Here is a 20,795-nt window from a genome sequence, read left to right as displayed (position 1 = left end):
CTTCCAGCCTCTAAAATTATGGGAAATAAATTTCTGTTGTTGATAAGCCACCTCATCTATGGTACTTTGTTATAGCAGTCCAAACTGAATGAGAGAATGACATTTGTCACTCTTTGCCCTGGAACACACATGAGTGAACCCCGTGGTGACTGAGGCTGAAGCCACTGTGTAGAGTTGCCCAAGTGAGAAGCCACTGAATGCAAATCAGTGTCTGGAATTCAGACTGTCAGTCCTTGGGCTTATTAATGGACACACAAAACAGATGCTCACGGGGAATTGCAGACGTTTGAAAGGGAGTAGGAGAATGGAGGAGTGAGTTGTATATTTGGAGCATACAGCTTCCATAGTGTACTACTAAGGGCCCTGATGTCACTTTTCAGAACTCTGGATTCCAAATATTGTTGCTCAATTAATGTTTCAGAGCTTCTGGAGACTCTGGTTGACTCTTGCCGGAGCTTTCTTTGGGATCACTCTTACTGAGATCACCTTCCTGTTTTGGGGCTTGAAGATACACGTTTAATGTCATTGAATCAATGTTGAACTCCTTACCCTAATCAGTTTGAAGTTCTCATTTAAAATTTTTAAACTGGGCAAAGAATCTTAACTTGCAACAGAACTCTCTCCTGATTTGCTAGTCACGCGGTCTTGTCACACTTTGGTTTCAGAGAGTCTGAAAGCCCTGTTCACATAACCTTAGGTTCTCTTGGTTGCTTTCAAGGGAACCCTCATCTCCTGATTGATCCAAAAGCAGCTGAGCTTCTGGAACTAAGATATGTTTGCTGTCAGGAAGTCATTTGTCTCCTATGATACCGTATGAATATCCATAGGGAAAACCAATGAAAGTCATTTGTTTAAAAATTTAATGAATATTTGTTGCTTTCCCTTAACTGCCAGTAACTTTATAATTTATTTAAAAAGGGAATTTTGTTTAAAATTTTAAATTCATGTCTCCTCCTATGCTATATTGGAAAAAAAAATTGAGAGACATCTTCTGCCCCATGTTCTTCAAAGAGAATACCAAATACCACTGCTGTTCTATATTTTTGACTACCCAAAATGTGCACTCTGACTTTAATGATGATCTGTCCAGATGTTTTCTAGTGATGGAGAAAGAAAAAAGTCTGGTCTTATCAGCCAGTTTCCTTAAAAACATATCTAAAAAGAGTCTCTAATAACTTGTTCTAGTAAGTCAAACAGCTACCAGAATAACTTGAGTAGCCCTAATTAATGGGTGTGGCCACCCTGAGCTGATATAATCCGAGCCTAAAGCTAAGAAACTCTATTTTAGGAAGTTTGTGCAATCATATTGAGGATATAATACAATCTGGATTTCCTGAAGTACTGAAACCATGGGGCTCCCCCTTGTCAATTATGGCTTCAAGGACTTGCCAGCTTTGGGGGCATTAGAGCCATTTGGTGGTTTACTGACATATGGAACATTACACCCAGTGCTTATATTGTAATCCACTGACATTCCTTCCCAAATGAGGACTTTTCCATGAGCCACACGGATGTCTGGGAGTAGGATGCATGAAAGGAGAAAGGAGCTCCCATTCCGAGTCCTACCTAGTTCTGCAGGCACTTGGAGCAGTCACTAAGGTCATAGCCAATGAGGAGCATCATGCTCAACCTGGATAGCGGCTAGGAATTCCTGCAAAAATACCTAATCCCTCATTCCTCCATGCTAACCACAACACTCACTCACACTTCACTGTAGCATTTACACACACATTTATTACTACATTTCTCTCTCCACACTGGCCTGTGAGCCCCTGGAGCAGCTCTCTGAACACAGCCACACCCAGAGACACTCTGACATGATTTACAGGGCTGAGCCCTATATACCTCCATTGCTTTGAGGACACATGCTTTTCATTTCCCATTTAAAATCCCAACAATGCCTGTTTGTTTTGGACCTTTACCTAGTGGCAAAGCTCACAAAAATCCATATCCTTTACATGGTTTATTAATTGTCCACAGCCCTGGAATAAATTAGCATTTTTAATAGTTGTATAAGGAAAATAAACTAATAGACATTATAATTATTTTAGAATTCTACTTTCTTGAGTAGAGTGGAGTTAATCATCTTTAAGATGCTTCCAAGTGTTAAAATTTCTTACTCTGTAAGACATGTCTTTAGCAAGATTGACTTTCTTTTCCAAGAAAATAGTTGAACAAATGTTTAGAGTGTACTTGTGGCTTATGAAAACCAAAGACAGGGAGGTGTTATAGGTAAATGCACCACCCATTAAAACCGAAGGATTTTGTTCATTTAAAACAATGAAATTGCAAAATACCAATTCGACTGAAGCTCATTATGAGAGCTTCCTCAGGTTTCCTATTATAGACTAGATACAGATGAAATGCTTATGAACTTCTCTTTCAGTACTCTAGGAAACGTTAACATCCTTGGATGGACTGTTAAAATAAAGACCAAGTCAGGTTATGGAAAAGTGCCTTTGTAGGTTTTAGAACGGTTTACTTCTAATGTAAGCCATAGGTCACTGATGGATGATTGCAAAGTAATACATACATTTATGTCCAGGAAGTTCCCAAGTATTCAGAAAACGTATTTTGTGTTGACGGTCTTCTCTGGAGCTACGGATAGTGAGATGGAAATCAGTTGGGAAAACTGTGCTTCAAATATTCTCTTCAATTTACTCCTGTGGCAATTTAGTCAAACCACCTGCTTGGAAGTAATCTATTTGCAGAACCTAGGTGGGGAAAAAACCTGCCACATTATATAATTCACTGAGCAGGTTTTGGCTCCCACTCGGCCAATCCATCTTACATAGTGGCCGGTGCCCTGCATCTACCAATACATATGATCAAGCAATTTAGCACGAAAAAAGAAAGGCCCCACAAACTTGGCATCCCCGTGGACATTAATCTTTGAGAAAACCAAATGGATCCAACTTTTGCCAGAGTTTAATAGCAAAGCTGTCACATTTTACACAAATGAGTGTCCAGTCTGCTAGCGAATGGAAAGAGGAGACCGGGAGGAGGGGAGGGAGGAGGTGGGGCTGCTGACTGGACTGTTTTCAAAGTGGCTCCAGTTTTTAGGGGAGGGGCTAGGATGCTCCGCATGGCAGGAGAGACGAAGTAGTTAAAAATTATTACCAGCTAGGGGCCGGAACCTCGGGATGTGAGTATATAAGACCGCGCCTCAAGAGCAGAGCTGCTGCTGCGGGAGTCACGACCGGGGCGCACGGGCTCAGCCCCTCACTAGCCCGAAGCTGAGGAGAGGAGCAAAGGGGGCCGCGGGGTTCAAGCTGGTGCTCCTGCTTCACCTCTGGGACGGATACGGGACCCCCTAACTTCTGTTGCCTTTCCCAGAACGCGCACCCGCCGGGTCTTGAGCTCTAGCCCAGGACACCCGCGCGCGGCATCAGCGCGCCCGGAGCCAGGTCCGGCCGCAGGCGATGCGTGCAGGGGGCCGGGCGGCCGGGCTCAGGCGGCGGGAGTAGGGCCCAGCGGGGAGGCAGGGAGGCTGCGGGGTGAGGGCCCCGGCTGCGCGGCGAGTAGAGGCCGCTTTCGCTACTCGCCACACCTGCTGCCGCCGCCGCGCCGCAATGAGCCGCGTGGTCTCCCTGCTGCTGGGCGCCGCGCTGCTCTGCGGCCACGGAGCCTTCTGCCGCCGGGTGGTCAGCGGTGAGTCCCGGGCCGCTGAGCCGGGTGAGGGGACGGTGGGGCGCGCGGGGGAGGGCGCTGCGGGGCAGCGGGTCCTGAGGTGGAGTCTCTCCGGGGGGTTGGAAACCTTGCTGAGTAGGTAGGGGGCGGGACGGGGCAGGGGGAAATTGATTGTATTCAGCTTTCTCCCAGACCTCCAAACACACATAAAGTTTAAATTTTTTGAAAGCGCCTGATTCAGTAGCTGCGAAGCGAGCTGTGCTTCATGCTCAGCAGTTCTGCGTTTTCTAGGAGTGATTTACACTTTCTTTGTAGGAGTGTTAGCCGCAGGGCAGGGCTGGTACCTGTAGAAGGGGTGGGGTACCGCGGAGTCAGAGGGAGCCGACACAGAAATGCCACCCTCTGTTGGCGTGGCTCGACTTCAGTCCCCACCCGTACGGGGTTCACGCGGATGATCAGACCTGCTCCTTGTGGGTGGCTCACGGACCCTTGGGCACGCAGCCTTTGTTCTGAGGATGGCTGACAAAGACCAGGGGACTGGTCGTTGTGCGTAGACGCCTTTCCCTTACTTACACACGGCATTCCAAGTTGGGGACTTCTCAGAGCATGAAGTCCGCTCGAGTACATGGTAATCAATGCAGATTTGTGCACACAGTAGGTGCCGGATCAGGTCCGTCGAGTCAGTCGCTGCAAGGGAAATGGATCCGAATTGGCAAGCTTCCCAGCGTTCTCTTTGATTTTTCTTTATCGTCGACTTTTCACTGTCCTATTGTTGAGCCGTTTGTATTGTATTCACCCTCCCTTACTTTTTTGGGGAGGTCTCAAAAAACATCTTCTTAAAAGCCTAGGATAAATGAATATGGCCTTACAGGAAAATTGAGCATAGCTACCCTAACTGAAATCTCTTGTGATGCTAATTAAAGTGTTGCAATAAATATTTGTTGAATGTATGTGGACATGCGTTTTAAGTGTAGGGTTTTTTTTTGTTTGGTTTTGTTTTTGGTTTTTTTTTTTTTTAGCGTAAAAGCAGGGATTCCTTTTCACATGCTGTGCGTCTGTATAACAGGTGTCACTAGAGGTAGAGGCAGATGACAGATGACAGGAACTTAATCAGTAGTGAAGCCAGACCTTTAGAAACTGGCATATTAAGCTTAATTGTTACTGATCTTCCCCTCAGCAATATGCGATGTTCTACATCTTCTGAATATAATTCTTAAATGTCTGGTTATCAATCAGTCTCCACTAACTTTTTGGCCCTGGGGAGACACTGGAATTAAATACAATGTGAAATGTTATTTGGAAATGCATGTTGCTTCCGTTTGTTTTTTCGGACTTTATTCGTTTATAAAATGAAAACTTTACAGTATGAGATAAGGATGTTACAAAAGACATAACATTAGATCTCCCCCCTCCAATTTAGCTTCAAAGAAAACAGTAAACAAACTCATCTGAATGTGTGAATTAAATATCTGACTGCCTTTCTGTTAGAATTATTCTTGCAAATGAATGAACAGCAGATATCAGGCTGTGAGTATAAGATGTTTTTTAAACTCCTAGAAACATTTCTTTGACATAGTATCTATTTGGTATATTCTTATATATAACTTTTTTTTTATAACTTAAACTTTGCAAGAGAGGAAAAGAATACATATAGTAAAAACAGAAGTAGAAAAAATTTGTTGGTGAAAAGTTTATTTTGTGTTCTTTTTTTGCATAAATTGTTATAAGCCTTTTGCTGTGTTTTCCTGTTAAGTATTTATAGGCATCTTGTAGGTGACATCTGGAAAATTTCTAATTAACTGAACATGATCTATTTGATTTAACATAAAAGATGATGTTTACTTGATATTAAAACAATTACTTAGTTATGTTTTTCTTATGAATAATTTAATTGTCTTTGGCCATAAAAATTCACATTGAAATTTAACCATTATAAATTGATTTGTGATTTTATCCTTTGAAAACTAATTTTAAAAAATTTATTTTTCAGTCATAATGGCATGACTACAGAGCAGTCTAGAGCCTGACATTTTGGAAATAGTAGGTCTAATGCCTTCCTGGTTGATGTTAAGCTTTTTTATGCCTCTAGGGATCAAAATTCTACTCAACTGTCTGTCAACTGAAACAAGGTCATTATTAGGAACATACAATATATGGAATACATTTTCTAATTATAGAATATCAGCACAACCATTTATAATTTCTATATAGTGTACCAAAATAATCACTGAGCCTAGAGAAAAAAACAGAAACTCACAAAGTAAGTCTTTATAGAAATTCTCGTTTTAGTACTTCATTCAATAGGATACTTTCCAATACTTTTAAACACACTATCCTTTTTATAGTTGAGAGCATTATTCATAAGTAAAGTGAAAATATTTTAATGAGAAATAACTTTTTAAACATCATCATTATAATCTACCCCATAAGATTTAATAGCATCTAGCAGTAATAGAAGAGTATTTTGATGGGTTATTGGCTATACTTATTTTGATGCCTGAATATGGAATAAAAATATATAACCATAAAGATAATGATCAAAGTGTATTTAGTGGATTAATGATTCTAACTTGGGAACTACTTTTAGGGCCTTAGACCTGCACTGGTTTGTTGCTATACACAGATGTGTAGAGGATGTCTGTGGAGGCTGCAATCATTTAAATTTATGAAGTGACTGGTGGGTAAATGACACCTTCTTTAGAGCAAAGGTAAGAAGATTTTACCATGGGGGAATATGAATACATATGAAAAAGAAGAGTTCAAAATTTAGGTCTCTAAAATGGGAGGATGTGTTTGAGGAGCACATGGATATTTTGAAGCATTTGAAGTGTTCTGAAGTAGTGTGTTTGTGTGTTTATCTTTTCAGTGCACACAGCAATGATTCCATCAACCTGTTTATGCTGCAAAATGCATTTAGTGTATTTCGTGATACCTCCACATTTCTGCAGAAGACTTTAATATGTATTCATTTGAATTTATTGAAATTGACAAATATTTATTTAAGAGACTGACCGATTTAGAGACCTCTGTTTTTAATCATGCAAATGCCACAGAATATTGCAAAATCATGAGTGGGGACCAGTAGCCTACAGATTAATATAAAAAGCAAGGGAGATATAACAACAACAACAACAAACTGCTGAGCATATCCTAGCTGATGGTACTATTTCATGACATCATCAAGAGCATAAAGTGATGACAGTGCAGTTTTCAAAGATGCAATTACTTTAAGTATCTCTCGGGCAAGAAAGGGACAAATTAATCTTATTACCAGTCGTTTAATAAACTACACATTCATCGTAGCCATTAATCCTTTATGGTTTTGTTTTTTATAACTCCTTCTTTTGAAGATGACAATATATGTTACATTAACATTAGAAAGAGAAGTTATACAAATTAGAACAGTTATGTATAACATTAGAAGGGGACATTATATAAAGGCATCCAAAGTGGAAATCTGGCTGATGGTCTCACCAAGAATGTTTCCTTTCTCCAAGTGTCTCTCTCTTCTGTTAGGCACTTTGCACCCAGGTGGATGGATGTACCCAACTACCAGGCAAGATCATTTCTTTCACTGATACAACACAGCCTGACAGCTTGACTAAAGTAATACTCATTGTCATTGAGAAAAAGTTCAGTTTGGACTCATTTGTCTAACTTGGAAAATAAAAGGTCTAGGTAACATATCATTAAGAACGTACATGGTCTGAAAATCAATGAGAGATGTTCTAGTGTTAATCCTATGTCTAAATGTTCATGAAAGGAAATCTACGTTCTGTTTAGAAACACTTAATTTATAACCCATAGTGTACATTAGCCACCTAGTAATCAATGACAGATCAATTCTAAAAATGATCACATAGGTCATACTAATAATGCACTAGTAATCAGTCCTTTTAGTTATGCAATCTTTCACCTTAGAAAGATATTATATTTGAGACCTATATGGAGGCAGCATAGAAATCTGGGTCATGCGTGAACTGGGGAGCCAGACTGCCTGGTTCTAAACCCTTTACCACTTATGAGCTAGGTGAATTTGGCAAATTATTTAACTTTTCTCTGCCTCCCTTGCCTCATTTTAAAAATGGGATGAGAGAGAGCACTTACATCACAGGGTTGTTGGGAGGTTAAAGGGTTCAAACACAGTAGTGCGGGTTCAGCTCTGGGATTCCAAGCCAGTTCTTATTGACTGAATGTTTGAATTCTTAACTCATGCAGTTACTTGGTTTACAATTTATTATTTGGATCTTGATTTTAAATATTGGGTTTAAAAAATAAATAAATTTCACTCCCTTCTCAGAAAGCTTGTAGTATTTCCCAAGTGGAGATGTAGGGCTTAAGATGCCACTGTCACCCAGCCAATGACCTAAGACTTCAGTGTTGGTTGTTTATCAATATTGGAGAACAGATTCCAGCACAATCTTAATAGTGTACTATGCAGTTAATTACATTATAAAATCTGTTGCAAAAATAAAGTTTATATGACAACTTTTTTATAATGAAAAAGTCTTAAGAAGTTGGTGAAATGTTGAACACTGAAAGCAGAACACTTATGATAGCTTGCCCCTTTTTCGTTTGAAAGTGTTGGCTTTGCTATCAGAGGTCATATCACACTATCTTGTTGTTTCAACATATTTGTTACTTTGATTTTGAGTAGAGTAAGAAAGGATTATGAAAAACACATTATTTTGGGGGGTTTTAGTAAAATGTCCAAAGTTCAGTTAGTCTGGTTTGGGAAAGATTTACCACGTAGATCCTCTTTTGTATAACTTCTTTGCAACTAAAGGTAGATCATAATTGAACAATAGGAATTCATAATATGTCTTCCATGTTTTTATTGAAAAGTATGATATAAATTCAATACTTTTTTAAAGTTGACAATATATGATTATAGTGTAGGTGTAAGGAAAATGTTATTACTTTCATAATTAACTGAAGACCCAACTCTCAGAGAGTTAATAAATATAAGCAAAACAAAAACCAAATTATAGGTCTTTTGTATTCAGGAAGAAAAAAGGAAATTGCCAAGACTTTATGAGTTTGGCCCCACTTTTACATTGTTGCTAAAAGCATTTAAAACTGCCAATTTTTAGCTCTAAAGGAATTTTCATGACTAGGAAAAAAGACAAAATTATTTATTGGTGGAAACAGTAGCAAAATCTTAGCTGTGACAATGATAGGAATGCTTATTTTACTAGGCAATACTGAGTATTATCTCTAAATGAAAGTGCATTGTATGTATTGTGTATGTTTGTAGTTGTGTGTGAATGTGTGCGTGCGTGTATGTATGAAACCAAGAGGTGTAGAATCTAGGTGGAAGGTCTTTCTCTCTTGCAAGTAAGCCAACAATCAAGGGAGATTTCACACTACAGATGTTAGATAACATTTAGTAAATTATTGTTACACAATATTGTTAGAAAATATTGTTAGGCAAAGGTAGCCTTAGTGTAATTAAAAACTGCTATATGGCTATATGAATATTTATCTGAATGTTTTGTAAGTAGCAGACGAGTAGATGGAAGATTAGATGTTGTAGATGGAAGACTAGAATTCCTCTCGTTCAAAATAGTCTATGGAAGATTTTATCTGAATATAAGATTTAAAAGTAAGAGAAAAGGAAATTCTTCATGTGACCTCACAGAATGAGAAGGAGATAATCATAATGGTTCCCTAAGAAAGTTAGCCTTTACAGAAGTGGGAAAGTTGCTTCCAGAAGATCCGTATTAATGGAACTTTTCTGGGAATTAGGGCAACATTTGTTTCCCAGCTGTTGGGAGTTGCACTGCTATTACAGCCAAGTGGGATCAGCTGAAATGGTGGTGAGCAGTGCAGAAGCCGCTGCTTCTGCTGATCTTGCTGCAACTTGGACCAAATCTGCATAATAAAGTGGACATCAGTAATAAAATCAAATTGGATGTAAAGAAATTCACAGTGTCAGCTTTAACTGATTTTGCATATAGACACCATAAAAAACTGCAGTGTATCTATAATTTCATTAAAACTGCCTTGCTAAATCTCAACTGCTAGTGACTTTTCAGTTTAAAATGTGTGGACACAGCTGATATTCAGTTAATGCACTTTGGAGTTAATATCCCTCTGCAGTTGGTAATTGGCCACTGTCCTGATCCTCTGAGAGTCACCCTGCTGTACAGCCACCACAGACTTCACCTCCTCACCCAGGGCCCCTGGACCACCCCATCATCCACAGCCAAAGAGAGGATGTCTGGCGCAGAGAGTGCCAAGCTGGCTATTAGTCCAGAGCTCATACCTTATTAGTTCTTATTTTAAATATAATAATCCCTGTCTAGAGATTTTTCTTTTAATACTATTATTATTCCTCTACAGGCTAACATTTATCTACAGGTCAATATTCCTTATATCTAATGGCCGTATTAGGAATTTCCACTAGACACTTTAAGCCCTTTTATGCATTTAGTTAGAAGTGCGATTTTAACTTTATAAATAAGTTAATTCTCATCATCATTCTTGTAGCCTCACTGTAAACAATAAATCTGTACTGCATTTTTTTAATGTATCCAAGATAATAAACAGAGACTTTTGGCACATAAATTATACGTACATATCCTTTGAACTTGTGCTGGCTTTGTTACATAGTTTTCATTCATTGAAACTTCTGGCTAATCTGTTTTTTCATTTGTTTGTTTTAGTGTGGCTTCTTTTTGTTATCTTGCAAAACAATCTCGTTGGACAAGTTTAATATTGCAAAAGTGCTGGAATCCAATTGAAGTCTGAGAGTTCTTAGTGTGAAAAACTGAACAAATTGAAAACTCAAGGGAATGTGGTTCAGATACATTTTGAGACTAAGAAATATGTAAAAGATGTAGAAAACGAAAATGGAAACAGAACTTACTTTAAAAATACAGGGATAAAAATCACTAGGCTTAATGGCGTTAGAGTATTGCCAGGAACAACCATTTTAAACAATGAAGTCATCACAAACTCTAATAATAAATTAGGAAACATTAAAAAAAAATAATTGTATTAGGATCAACCATTGGGACTTCCATGATCATCTCTCCAGGATTATTTGTTTCAGACTGATTTGTCCTCTTGAAGTCTCTTTAATTCCAATTTCCCATGGTCATTCATACAAATGTGCTACTTTTCATCAACAATTAGTTGGGGTGGTCTGTTAATTTGTTCTTATTATTCAGTGTGTTGCTTCTGGGTCCAGACAGAGAGGACAACTGGCTGTCTTGCTTGCCTTGCTGGAATGGCTGTGTTATTAGTTGGCTGTTCTCAGCTTGTCTCAAGATATTGAATGCCTATCACTCAAACACTGTTGTGAGGTTAATGGCCTTCCCTGATGTCTGCTCCCTCCTGCCTCTGAGTGTCATCACAGGTCATTAATTGCTGATTCTGTGGGAGAATGGAATGTGATACCCATGTTGGCTCAGTGTGGTGTCCTGTAATTAACAGTACAAAGCTTGAATGCTTTATTTTTTAGCCAGTGTTTAAAATAACGCTTCCAACCCTCCACTTATGAACAGATTTTCTTGATCGGCTACAAAATTAAATACATAATGAAAAACGCCTTTAGTCCCAATAAGAGTAAGAATTGTAAGAAAGCAGTATAGCTACGCCTTGATTTCTTAGTGTAAAGTATTTTGCCTTAATTTTACATAAAATACTAGATAGTCTATTTTCCAAGGCCAAACCTCAAGCTGAAATCCTAAGGAACAGTGACAGAGAAGGATCTGTGGCAGTTTTTCAAGGTGACAGCAGAGGTCAGAGGTGAACCAAAGAAGCTAATGAAAAACAAAACAGCATGCCATTCTGGAGACTGTGTGGTACACATATTTGGTGGTAAAAAGAGGCAGGTGTAAACAATAGTACAATAAGAATTCCATTGCTGGTTGAGTTAGTGAAATCCTGTACACTGTACTATCCCTGTTATATACGTGGCTTTATTAGGACCCAGTCTGATCACTCATATTTCTAGTTATGTCATTAAGTAATTAGGAAAATTCACATGCTCAGTATGTAGAGGTATGTGAAATTCAGGTTTGAGAGTTTTTGAAATCAAGCTTTTGTTGCCCATGTATTTGAGTCTTCACAGATGTTGTTAAAGCAGAAGTCTAGTGATGCCACAGCAACGAAGCTTGTTAAAAGGTGATATTCCATCAAAAGGCCTCAGGAATTATCTTAAGCTTCATCTCTTGTTCTGTTTAATATCTTGACACAAATTATTTTATATTTTATATATATAGCGACTTTTAAAATCATTAATAGATATCAGGATGGCTGGTTAAACTGAGTACCGTAACTTATAAAAACCTTTAAAATACATGTGAAAATAAAAGTTACATTTAAAATTTCCCTTCCAAATTTTGAGCATTCTAGAGTACTCTAGAAGGTTAACCTGTCACTTCTAATGCAGTGTTACATTAATAAATTATTAGCGTTACCTTCATTCTGACTTCTATTAACTTTCAGTTTTAATGTATTTGCTTTCAGAGATATACAATAAAAATAAATGTTTAAATTTCCCACTTTATTTTAATTTAAATTATTTAAATTTATTCACTTTATGATACCTTATATAAAATTGCTTTTAACTTTAAAAAAAATTTTTTTTATGGGGGGGGTAATTAGGTTTTATTTATTTATTTTTTAGAGGAGGTCCTGGGGATTGAACCCAGGACCTTGTCTTGTCCTCTACCACTTGAGCTATACCCTCCCCCACACTTTTAACTTGTTTTTAATAATTAAATTTGTTTAAGAGTTATTCTTATTTTACACTTTTGACCTTTTTGCTTCCCTTTCTGTATCTACCTGATATTTCTTTAGCTATTTTCACCTGCTATGGGTATCAATTTACAAAATCTAAGTCAGAAGAATTATAACTTCCCTTCACAAAAATTTCCTTGAGATACTGTGTTTAAAAGTTTATGTTACAAGTTTATTAGGCAAATCAATTTGCCTTTATAAGTCGAAAGTAATAATCTAGAAAATAAACTTATGCAATGGTTCAATGGGGGAAGCCTTGGCAGAGTGTTGCTGTTTTGACAGGTTCTTTAATTTTAATTTGTAGTAAGTAGTATTATGAATATAGCTCAGATAATCAATACATGGGCATCTTTTTTTTTTTTCAGGCCAAAAGGTATGTTTTGCTGATTACAAGCACCCATGCTACAAGATGGCCTACTTCCACGAGCTGTCCAGCCGGGTGAGCTTTCAGGAGGCGCGCCTGGCCTGTGAGAGTGAGGGGGGAGCCCTGCTCAGCCTCGAGAATGAAGCAGAACAGAAGTTAATTGAAAGCATGCTGCAAAACCTGACAAAGCCAGGAACGGGGATTTCGGATGGCGATTTCTGGATAGGGCTCTGGAGGAATGGAGAGGGGCACACATCTGGTCCCTGCCCAGATCTCTACCGGTGGTCCGACGGAAGCAGTTCCCAGTACCGGTGAGTAGGGATCCTGACCAGTCAGATGTGCTCTGGAGGGGCGTGGAGGGCAAAGGACAAGGGGAGATTTCTGTTACTCAGAGTAGAATGGGCAGAATCAAAGTGTGGCTGCTGGCCTGTATTTGCAGAAACTGGTACACTGATGAACCTTCCTGTGGAAGTGAAAAGTGCGTGGTGATGTATCATCAACCAACGGCCAATCCTGGCCTTGGGGGTCCCTACCTGTACCAGTGGAATGACGACAGGTGCAACATGAAGCACAACTACATCTGCAAGTATGAACCAGGTAGGAGGCCCTGGAAGTCTCTGTGCAAGCAGATGTGGTGCATATTCGCTTATATTAAGTTTTGTCTTTACCCTTCGCTACCCTGGGCTCTTTGAATTTTTCTGCTGTGGAACATGGAGTTACTTTGCAGCCTGATGATCCTCTAGTAAAGCACACTGTGCTGTAGAGCAAACTGCACAATGAGTTAAACAGAACGGAGTAACTAGAAACATCTGGAGAGGGGTCTTAAAGAGAAATTAATTGTCTCTGTTATTAAAGGCAAGTTGTGTTTTTGTAAACAGTTTTTTTTATGGAGAATACATACCTATTTTAAAATATTTAAACATTGAGTATCAGTGTGTGTGAAGTAGGTATAAGTCTCCACACACCAATAGGTTTACACATCTGGTCAGTAGTTCCTTAGGTGATTTTCTGGGGAATTTAAGAGAACAAAGCATTCTCCCGGGACGTTGGCTTATCATGTCACGGCAGTGAAACTTGGTGTGTACTCCTCAGTGGAAGTCAGACTGGTCACGGCTCAAAGAAACTTGGTGCAAAAAAGTCAGGGCGTGCGCCATGCTCTTCCTGCGATCCTCGTTCTTGGGAATGTGCCGCCTCAGTTTGCTTTTGGTTGAAGGTTCCAGATTCTTGCCACGTGCGGCACATGAGGAGCTTGCACTGGCCTGAGCTACACTGGTGTTGTTTCCTGTTGAAACATTAAGTTTGAATTATTTTACACAGGACAATTCAACTGAATTGCTATTTGACCAAAAGAGAGACTAATCAGAACTATGTAAACTCAACTCTTTAATCGTCTAAGGAAGGCCAATCAGATACTAAGGCTTTAAGGGTTTTTGCTGTTTTTCTCCTTCTTTATGTTGGGAAGTTTCATTTCAACTCTTCCAAGTGCTGTCTGTCTGCTCGACCTCGTAACCTTTGTTCACGAAGGCAATTATAATCAAGTACTGCTATTTCCATTATTCTCCTGAAATTACATGATTCTTTTTCTCATAAGACTGTGAAGCCCAGGGGATTATTTGGATTAGATTTACCCTTCTCATATTTATCCTGTTCTTGAGTATATTAGCCTACATTCTTTATCCCTGGTGAGTTTATTTAAACCCCTTGGTGGCTACATCCATCATTACCCTCTTAGAAGCTTTTGCAAAGCTAAATCTGTTATGCACTTGGGCTCCTTTCTCTTGATTTTTTTTTTGTTGTTGTTGTTAGAACAATATAAAGTTGAAACTCTCTGATATTTTAAATTTGTGACACTATGTGCTTGAAACTTAAATGAAACCAAGTGTATTGTAGAGTATTCTTAATACAATATTATCTTCTCCTTTCTTTGAGCTTTTAGGTGACTCTTCATATGTTATTTTATGTCATACTTATTACATTATTCAGGACACTATCACCCTCAGAATCTTCTTTACTTGTTTTATATTAGGTAGACTAGGTTTATATTATGCATGGAAGAGCATTTTAGACATAAAATAATTTTTTCCTTATCTTCTAAATTCTACCTGAATCTTCAAATGCCTATATTTGTGCAAAATTCTTTTATGTATTTATTGTTTTTGAAGCACATGTATACTTATACAGTTGGTCTTATTAATGTACTTAGAATTTTTATTATTTATTTTACTCTAAATATTTTCATCTTTATTTCTTTTCTGTGGAGTTAACCTTCTTTCCTTGAACTTAGTGTCTTCTGTATGACAGATGTTGGTTTGATTAAATTCCTTGCTTGTATAATCAGTGCTTTTTTGGTGGTGAGTAGTTATTTTTTCAGTGATGAGAGGAGTGGAGGATCAAGTGTCAGGACTAAGTAAAATTTACAAATTATACCACTGAATTGTTTTGATCTTTATTCTCCCATTATCCCAGAAGTACTACATGATTTGAACTTAGTCTCCTCTTTCTGCTTCTACATACCATCCAATAGCATGATTAATGATATCCCAAGTAGTGAAAAATTAACCTGGCCATCTGGAAACTGAGTAATTCATTTCTGAGCTTTCTCACTCTCTTCTCCACCTTTTGTTGGTTACTGTCCTGTGAGTTGCATATCTTTTCTTTGGGTCTACCAATGTTATCCAAAGACAATTATGAGGGGATATTTTTTACTCTAACTTTCATATTTATTAAAATTACATTAAGAGCTCTTAGACATTAAAAATGGTATGTATGAGATTATGTTCCTAAAATTCTGTTACTTAATCAGCAATTGCATTAATTTAAAGTTTGGTAAAATATTTTGAGGATGACCAATTCTCTGTTGCTAAATTGCATAATATCTGTATTATCTGTTCAGCAAATATCAGTTGAGCATCCAGGGGCATAGAGTGCCTGTATTCTGCAGAAGAATGCGCATAGGGTAGGACTCTGTCTGAAGCCAAGAGGAGGCAAAGTGTCAGGGTAAAATATGTATATAAGAATAATAAATGTTATTATAGGATGCTGTATGATTAAGCTTCCAGTCAACAGAGACCACGTGGCCCAATTAGAGTAGTAAACATTCCATTAAAAATGATTTAATATTGTAAAACTAATGTAAGACGCTACAGGTTTTTTTTTTCTTTTCCATTAATCGACAAAAATAGAGAATTATACTTTTGGAACAAATAAAAACAAATTTACAGGATTTTTTCTTAGTAATTAAATTTATTTTCACTAAACCAGATCACGGTAAGAAGTTTTAACAGTTTTCAGGTGTATGGTAATTGAAGCAATCTTGCCTCATAAAACCACAGAAAGAAACAACTCGCAAACCCTAGTTTATTATTATTATTATTTTTTAAAGAAGTAGACCCTATTGGAAAGGAAAACTAAGGATGGCATTGCTTGTAGGGGAGAGAAACATGCTTTAGAACATTTTTCCTTGAATCACCAATCCCAGGTGCAGTTTATATGCAGTCATCTGCTGCTTATTATTGTGGGGAGAAATCATACACTGATTATGGTATAGGAATCCTCCCTGCTGGTTGTTGAATTGCAGTTAGTGTCTCACATTCTTGTATATCTTTACCTGGCTTTGCACCTCCTTTGTCACTCTTGCCTCTAGTAGGGTTGCCATCAGCACAGGCACTTTGGGGTTTGCTAAATGCACGTTGGGGTTGTAGGGATCCACCCAGTGGATCCAAGTTGCCAAGATTCACCAAGTAGATCCTTTGTTCAAAGATAATTAAGTGTTGACTTTACAGTTAGGTAATTTCATATAAATTTAAATCCAAGATAGAATTAGTTGTAAATTGTTCAGAAAACGAAACTATGATGTTTATATTGTCTTATAATAAACTTCTATTTTCATCCACATTTGGATTTGTCTTGTTTATCAGTATATATGATACCTGTACTTACTATTTACAGAGATTAATCCAACACCTCCTGTGGAAAAGACTTATTTCACAAATCAACCGGGAGACACTCATCAAAATGTGGTTGTTACTGAGGCAGGTAATTAGTTCAAATATCTTTAACTCATCTATGAAGAGCAGAAAATGTGCTTTCAAACTTTGCTTCATGTTGACCCCGACTTTTCTTGTTGCTTGGTGATAAAATAGTGCACAAAATATAGGCCTATGGAAATTTGCTTTAGGACTAGGTTAGAACCAATGATGTTAGGCTGGGTTTTGAATAGAAAAATCTGTTTTGTTTTCTTCTTGTTTTCACTTTAAGTGGGTATATCTAGTACTAAGTCTTCCACATGAAAACATAGATCCACAAGGAAATTCCCCAGTATGGAAGTGTTATGATGTAAATTGGCAGATTCAGTGGCCTATAAACGGGAATACTGGTAAATGTTTAGGGACTGACTCGGGTAGGATGGGTTTTTTTAAAGCCTAATTTGTAGATTTTGAGTTTTCTATGGTGTGAATACTTCCACTCTGGCCAATTTCAAGCTACAAAGTGACATCTGAACGGCAAGTTGGGTAGCAGGTATAAATGAGCTTTCAACTCAGTGTCCTCAGATACCACTGTCTGCAGAAGACACGAAATGCAATCCCAATGCAAATTTCATGTTGGTCAAAAACTGCTCTTAGTATCAGTTAGGGGTATGTTTCAGTGTGTCCTGATGCCAGTTGGACAGAAATACTAATTTATACTAGTTACTTTGTGAAGATTGAGCCAAAGACCCAAAGTCTCAAAATCTTTCCACAGGTTATCCAAAATCCATGAAAGAGTAGGAAATACTTTCTCTTTTTCTTTATTCTTATATATAAAGGATCATGATGGTATTTTGAATAGGAAAGGAAATATTTCCTGAATACTTAAAAAGTTTAAACTCACATGTTGGAGGCTCAAGAGTCAGTGAAAACATAGCAGATTATCCCCAAAACTCCTCATCACTGGACCTTGCTTAATTTTTCTTCTAAAGTTAACAAAGGAAGTGATGTGCAATAAAATGGATAGTTTGGTCTAAGTCCTGTCCACTTTGACCAAAATTATTTAGATTAATTATTATGATGGCTTTTGATTTGCTAGTTAGATGCATAATTTTCCAATTTGCTTTTCTTTTATTGACTTGATATTAAGCCTTAGCACTTTTCACCTTTTCACTTTCAGGTGTCTAACTTTAAAACCATTCAGAACATGTAAATCTAAATTAATAGATCAGTAAATTATTATATTAGGAATAGTTTCCCTCTTATAATGTTGAAAAATTGTTTAATAAAGTCATTTTAAGTTATATGGGACTTCTGTGTGGCTGTTTTTTATTCCAGCAAGAATATCTAACATTATCATGTGTAATAGAAGAGGATTTAAAAATGACTCATTTTAGAATTTAATTAAGATCAAGTGTTTAAGCCTCTGGAATCTTATGTCTCTAGGTTATGACTGTAGCATTGGTTAATGTTTACATATTTTTTTTTTAAGCCCAGAGAGTCATGAATATCATCATGGCACTGAGCTTATTAGTAGGATAATTGCATATCCAATAAATCAAGAATTATATTAATAATCATTATTCTTTAATAATCAGTGCTTATTTCTCTAAGTAATAACTGACAAGGATTAATGAAGTGAGATAGCTTAGATTATTAATATGTTATGGAAACCAGTCCCAATCTGAATCGCAGATTTAATCATAGTTTTGGAAATAGGGATATTTAACTGGAGCATGACAACCATGCAGTATGATTTTGTTTTTAATTTTTTACCAAACATGAATATATTACTTCATCAGGTTATTCAGTATTTGGGGAAGAACCTTGCTTGGAATTTACTTATTGATAATAATTCTATTTTGCCTTAACTTTTTGGAAAGTTTTTTACAACTCTGATATTAGAATCCTGCCTCAACTATGTCTTTACATTAAGACTGTTTTACTTTTATAGGAATAATTCCCAATCTAATCTATGTTGTTATACCCACCATCCCACTGCTCTTACTGATACTGGTTGCTTTTGGAACCTGCTGTTTCCAGATGCTACATAAAAGGTAAATAACTCACATATGTAGAGACAACTTAAAAAGCTTTAAGTAGGTTTTCAGAACTCTTTAAAAATTTAATATACAAGCATGTATTTAATTTGCCGTAAGAAAGTTCTGATTTTCATATCTGTCAGTACAGATCCAGTATATATAATCTAAAAATATACCTCATGATTATGGGATTCATGAATTATCTCATTTAATCCTCACAAACCAAATGAAGTAGGTACCCTTCTGCTTCTGTTTTTCAGTTGAGAAGATGGCGGCTTGGATGGGTTTCCCAGTTTGCCTTGGGTCTCATAGCTGGAGGGTGTGGTGGATCTGAATGTGAATGCTTATTAGCTTACAAAGTGTGCAACTATACTGTGCTGTCTCTTGTTAATTAAGCATAAGCTTGAGTGCTAAGCCTTTCAATCTTGACCTCAAGTTGTATGCAAGGCTTGAGTCTTGTAGGTGCTTTGTAGTTCCTTTTCAAAACTCGAAGTCACAGGATCTTTTAAGTGTAGGAAATACAGTACAATGGTAAAAATGTATCGCTTTTAGTAGACATCTTGAAATAAAATGATATATCTTAACAGCAAGATTCTTTTACATCTGTTTACTCATACCCCTAAGTTAGAAGTGAAACTTTTTCATGTGTATCAATTTTCCAAGTAAACTAAAACATTAATATGTGAAATATCAATGTGTATCAAAGGAAAAGGAAAAGATGGTGGGTTTAAATGTATGCCTGCTTGCTAGAATAAACTAGACATCTTTGTCAGAGTGTTTTAAATAAAAACCAATTAAGAGAATGCTTCCCTTGGGGAAGGACCTGCAGATAAGTCATTTTTCTCTTTTGACTTTACTTCATCATCTGCTTTTCTTGAAATGAACCTTAAAGAATCCACTAAGTAAAAGAGCCCTGAGAAAAAAATAAATAGCCATAAACTAAATGGTTCACATAAATTTTTTAAAAGAATCCAACCTGTGATTTACTGGCTATTTAAATAGACATTTTGAATAATGATAAATAAAGCCTGGCAAATTAGTACTACATTTTGTGTTCTCTAGGCTTTCATGTATTTTTTTTTATTTTTTATTTTATGTCACATTTAAAATTCTTTTTCAGTATTTTGTATAGAATAAAGACAATAGTCAGTGTCTAATCTCTACCTTAATTCCTAAGTCTATAGACGTAAAGATAATTTATCATTATGAAAAACAGTAAATTAGAGGGAGATTTGATAGAAATCCCCCCATAACCCAGCCAAACTCTTGAGAAATAACTATAAATAACAAATCAGTGTGAAAAATATTTGAAAAAAATATGTAGACCTTCTCATTTTTAAAATTAAAATTACTAAAGTGCTACTGACTGAGTTTTCTCCAAAATTTGTTTTCCTTCTTCCAAATAGTGTGTTATATGCAGATTCTGCGCATTCTAAATTCTTTCAGGTTCTTATACTCTGAAGACCTCTGTGAAGTTTTCACTTATGTGGAATTCTCAGAGTGAGAAAATAAACCGAAACAGAGTCGTCCAGATGCCGGAATTAGCTGTAGTGCTTAATTCATTCTTTCTTAGATCCTCCCCTTTTCCTTTCTTCCAGGAGAGCAAGGAGACACTTCATCAAAGACTCAACTCCATTATCATCTGAGTGCCTTGCAGAAAGTTTAAATTCCAATCTGGTACACATGATGGTTTCTCATTCCATGTCATGTTCAAAATAATAAGTCTTGTTTCCTTAACTGTAGTAACTTAAATGAAATAAATACTAATGCTACACAAAAGCCACATTAATAACTTAACCACCTCCCCCCCTCCTTTTTTTAAACCGTTTAGAAAAATCTCATGTTTTTCATAAACTTCGCTTGGCTTATTTTCCATTCGTGTTAGAGGACTTCATAGATAGAGATGTATTGACCTTACTTAATTGGATGCATATCTCCAAAATGTGTCATATAATAACTTGTTAGTAACCAATTCACAGGTAAATTGAGGTCAGTTAAGTCATATGATAACATTGTATTGCTCAGGCTTGTTCAGGAAGACTT

General features: G+C 37.1%; 1 protein-coding gene across 2 annotated transcripts in view; it reads left to right on the top strand.

Moving 5' to 3' along the window:
- CHODL (chondrolectin) overlaps window positions 1-20,795 on the top strand; it is a 269,700-nt gene that overhangs the window by 246,287 nt on the left and 2,618 nt on the right. The window contains exons 1-5 of one of the 2 annotated variants that reach the window (XM_032477087.1): window positions 3,013-3,651; window positions 12,747-13,056; window positions 13,185-13,342; window positions 16,694-16,780; window positions 18,665-18,767. In XM_032477087.1, coding sequence (XP_032332978.1) covers window positions 3,573-3,651; window positions 12,747-13,056; window positions 13,185-13,342; window positions 16,694-16,780; window positions 18,665-18,767 — 737 coding nt within the window. In that variant the 5' untranslated portion in view covers window positions 3,013-3,572. Of the gene's footprint in view, window positions 1-3,012; window positions 3,652-12,746; window positions 13,057-13,184; window positions 13,343-16,693; window positions 16,781-18,664; window positions 18,768-20,795 lie in introns of those variants that run through there. The other variant, XM_032477084.1, reaches the window with a different exon arrangement.

This window comes from Camelus ferus, chromosome 1, assembly GCF_009834535.1.
Source record: "Camelus ferus isolate YT-003-E chromosome 1, BCGSAC_Cfer_1.0, whole genome shotgun sequence".
NCBI lineage: Eukaryota > Metazoa > Chordata > Mammalia > Artiodactyla > Camelidae > Camelus > Camelus ferus.
Note: the sequence above shows the minus strand (reverse complement) of the source record. Positions and strands in the feature narration are given on the sequence as shown.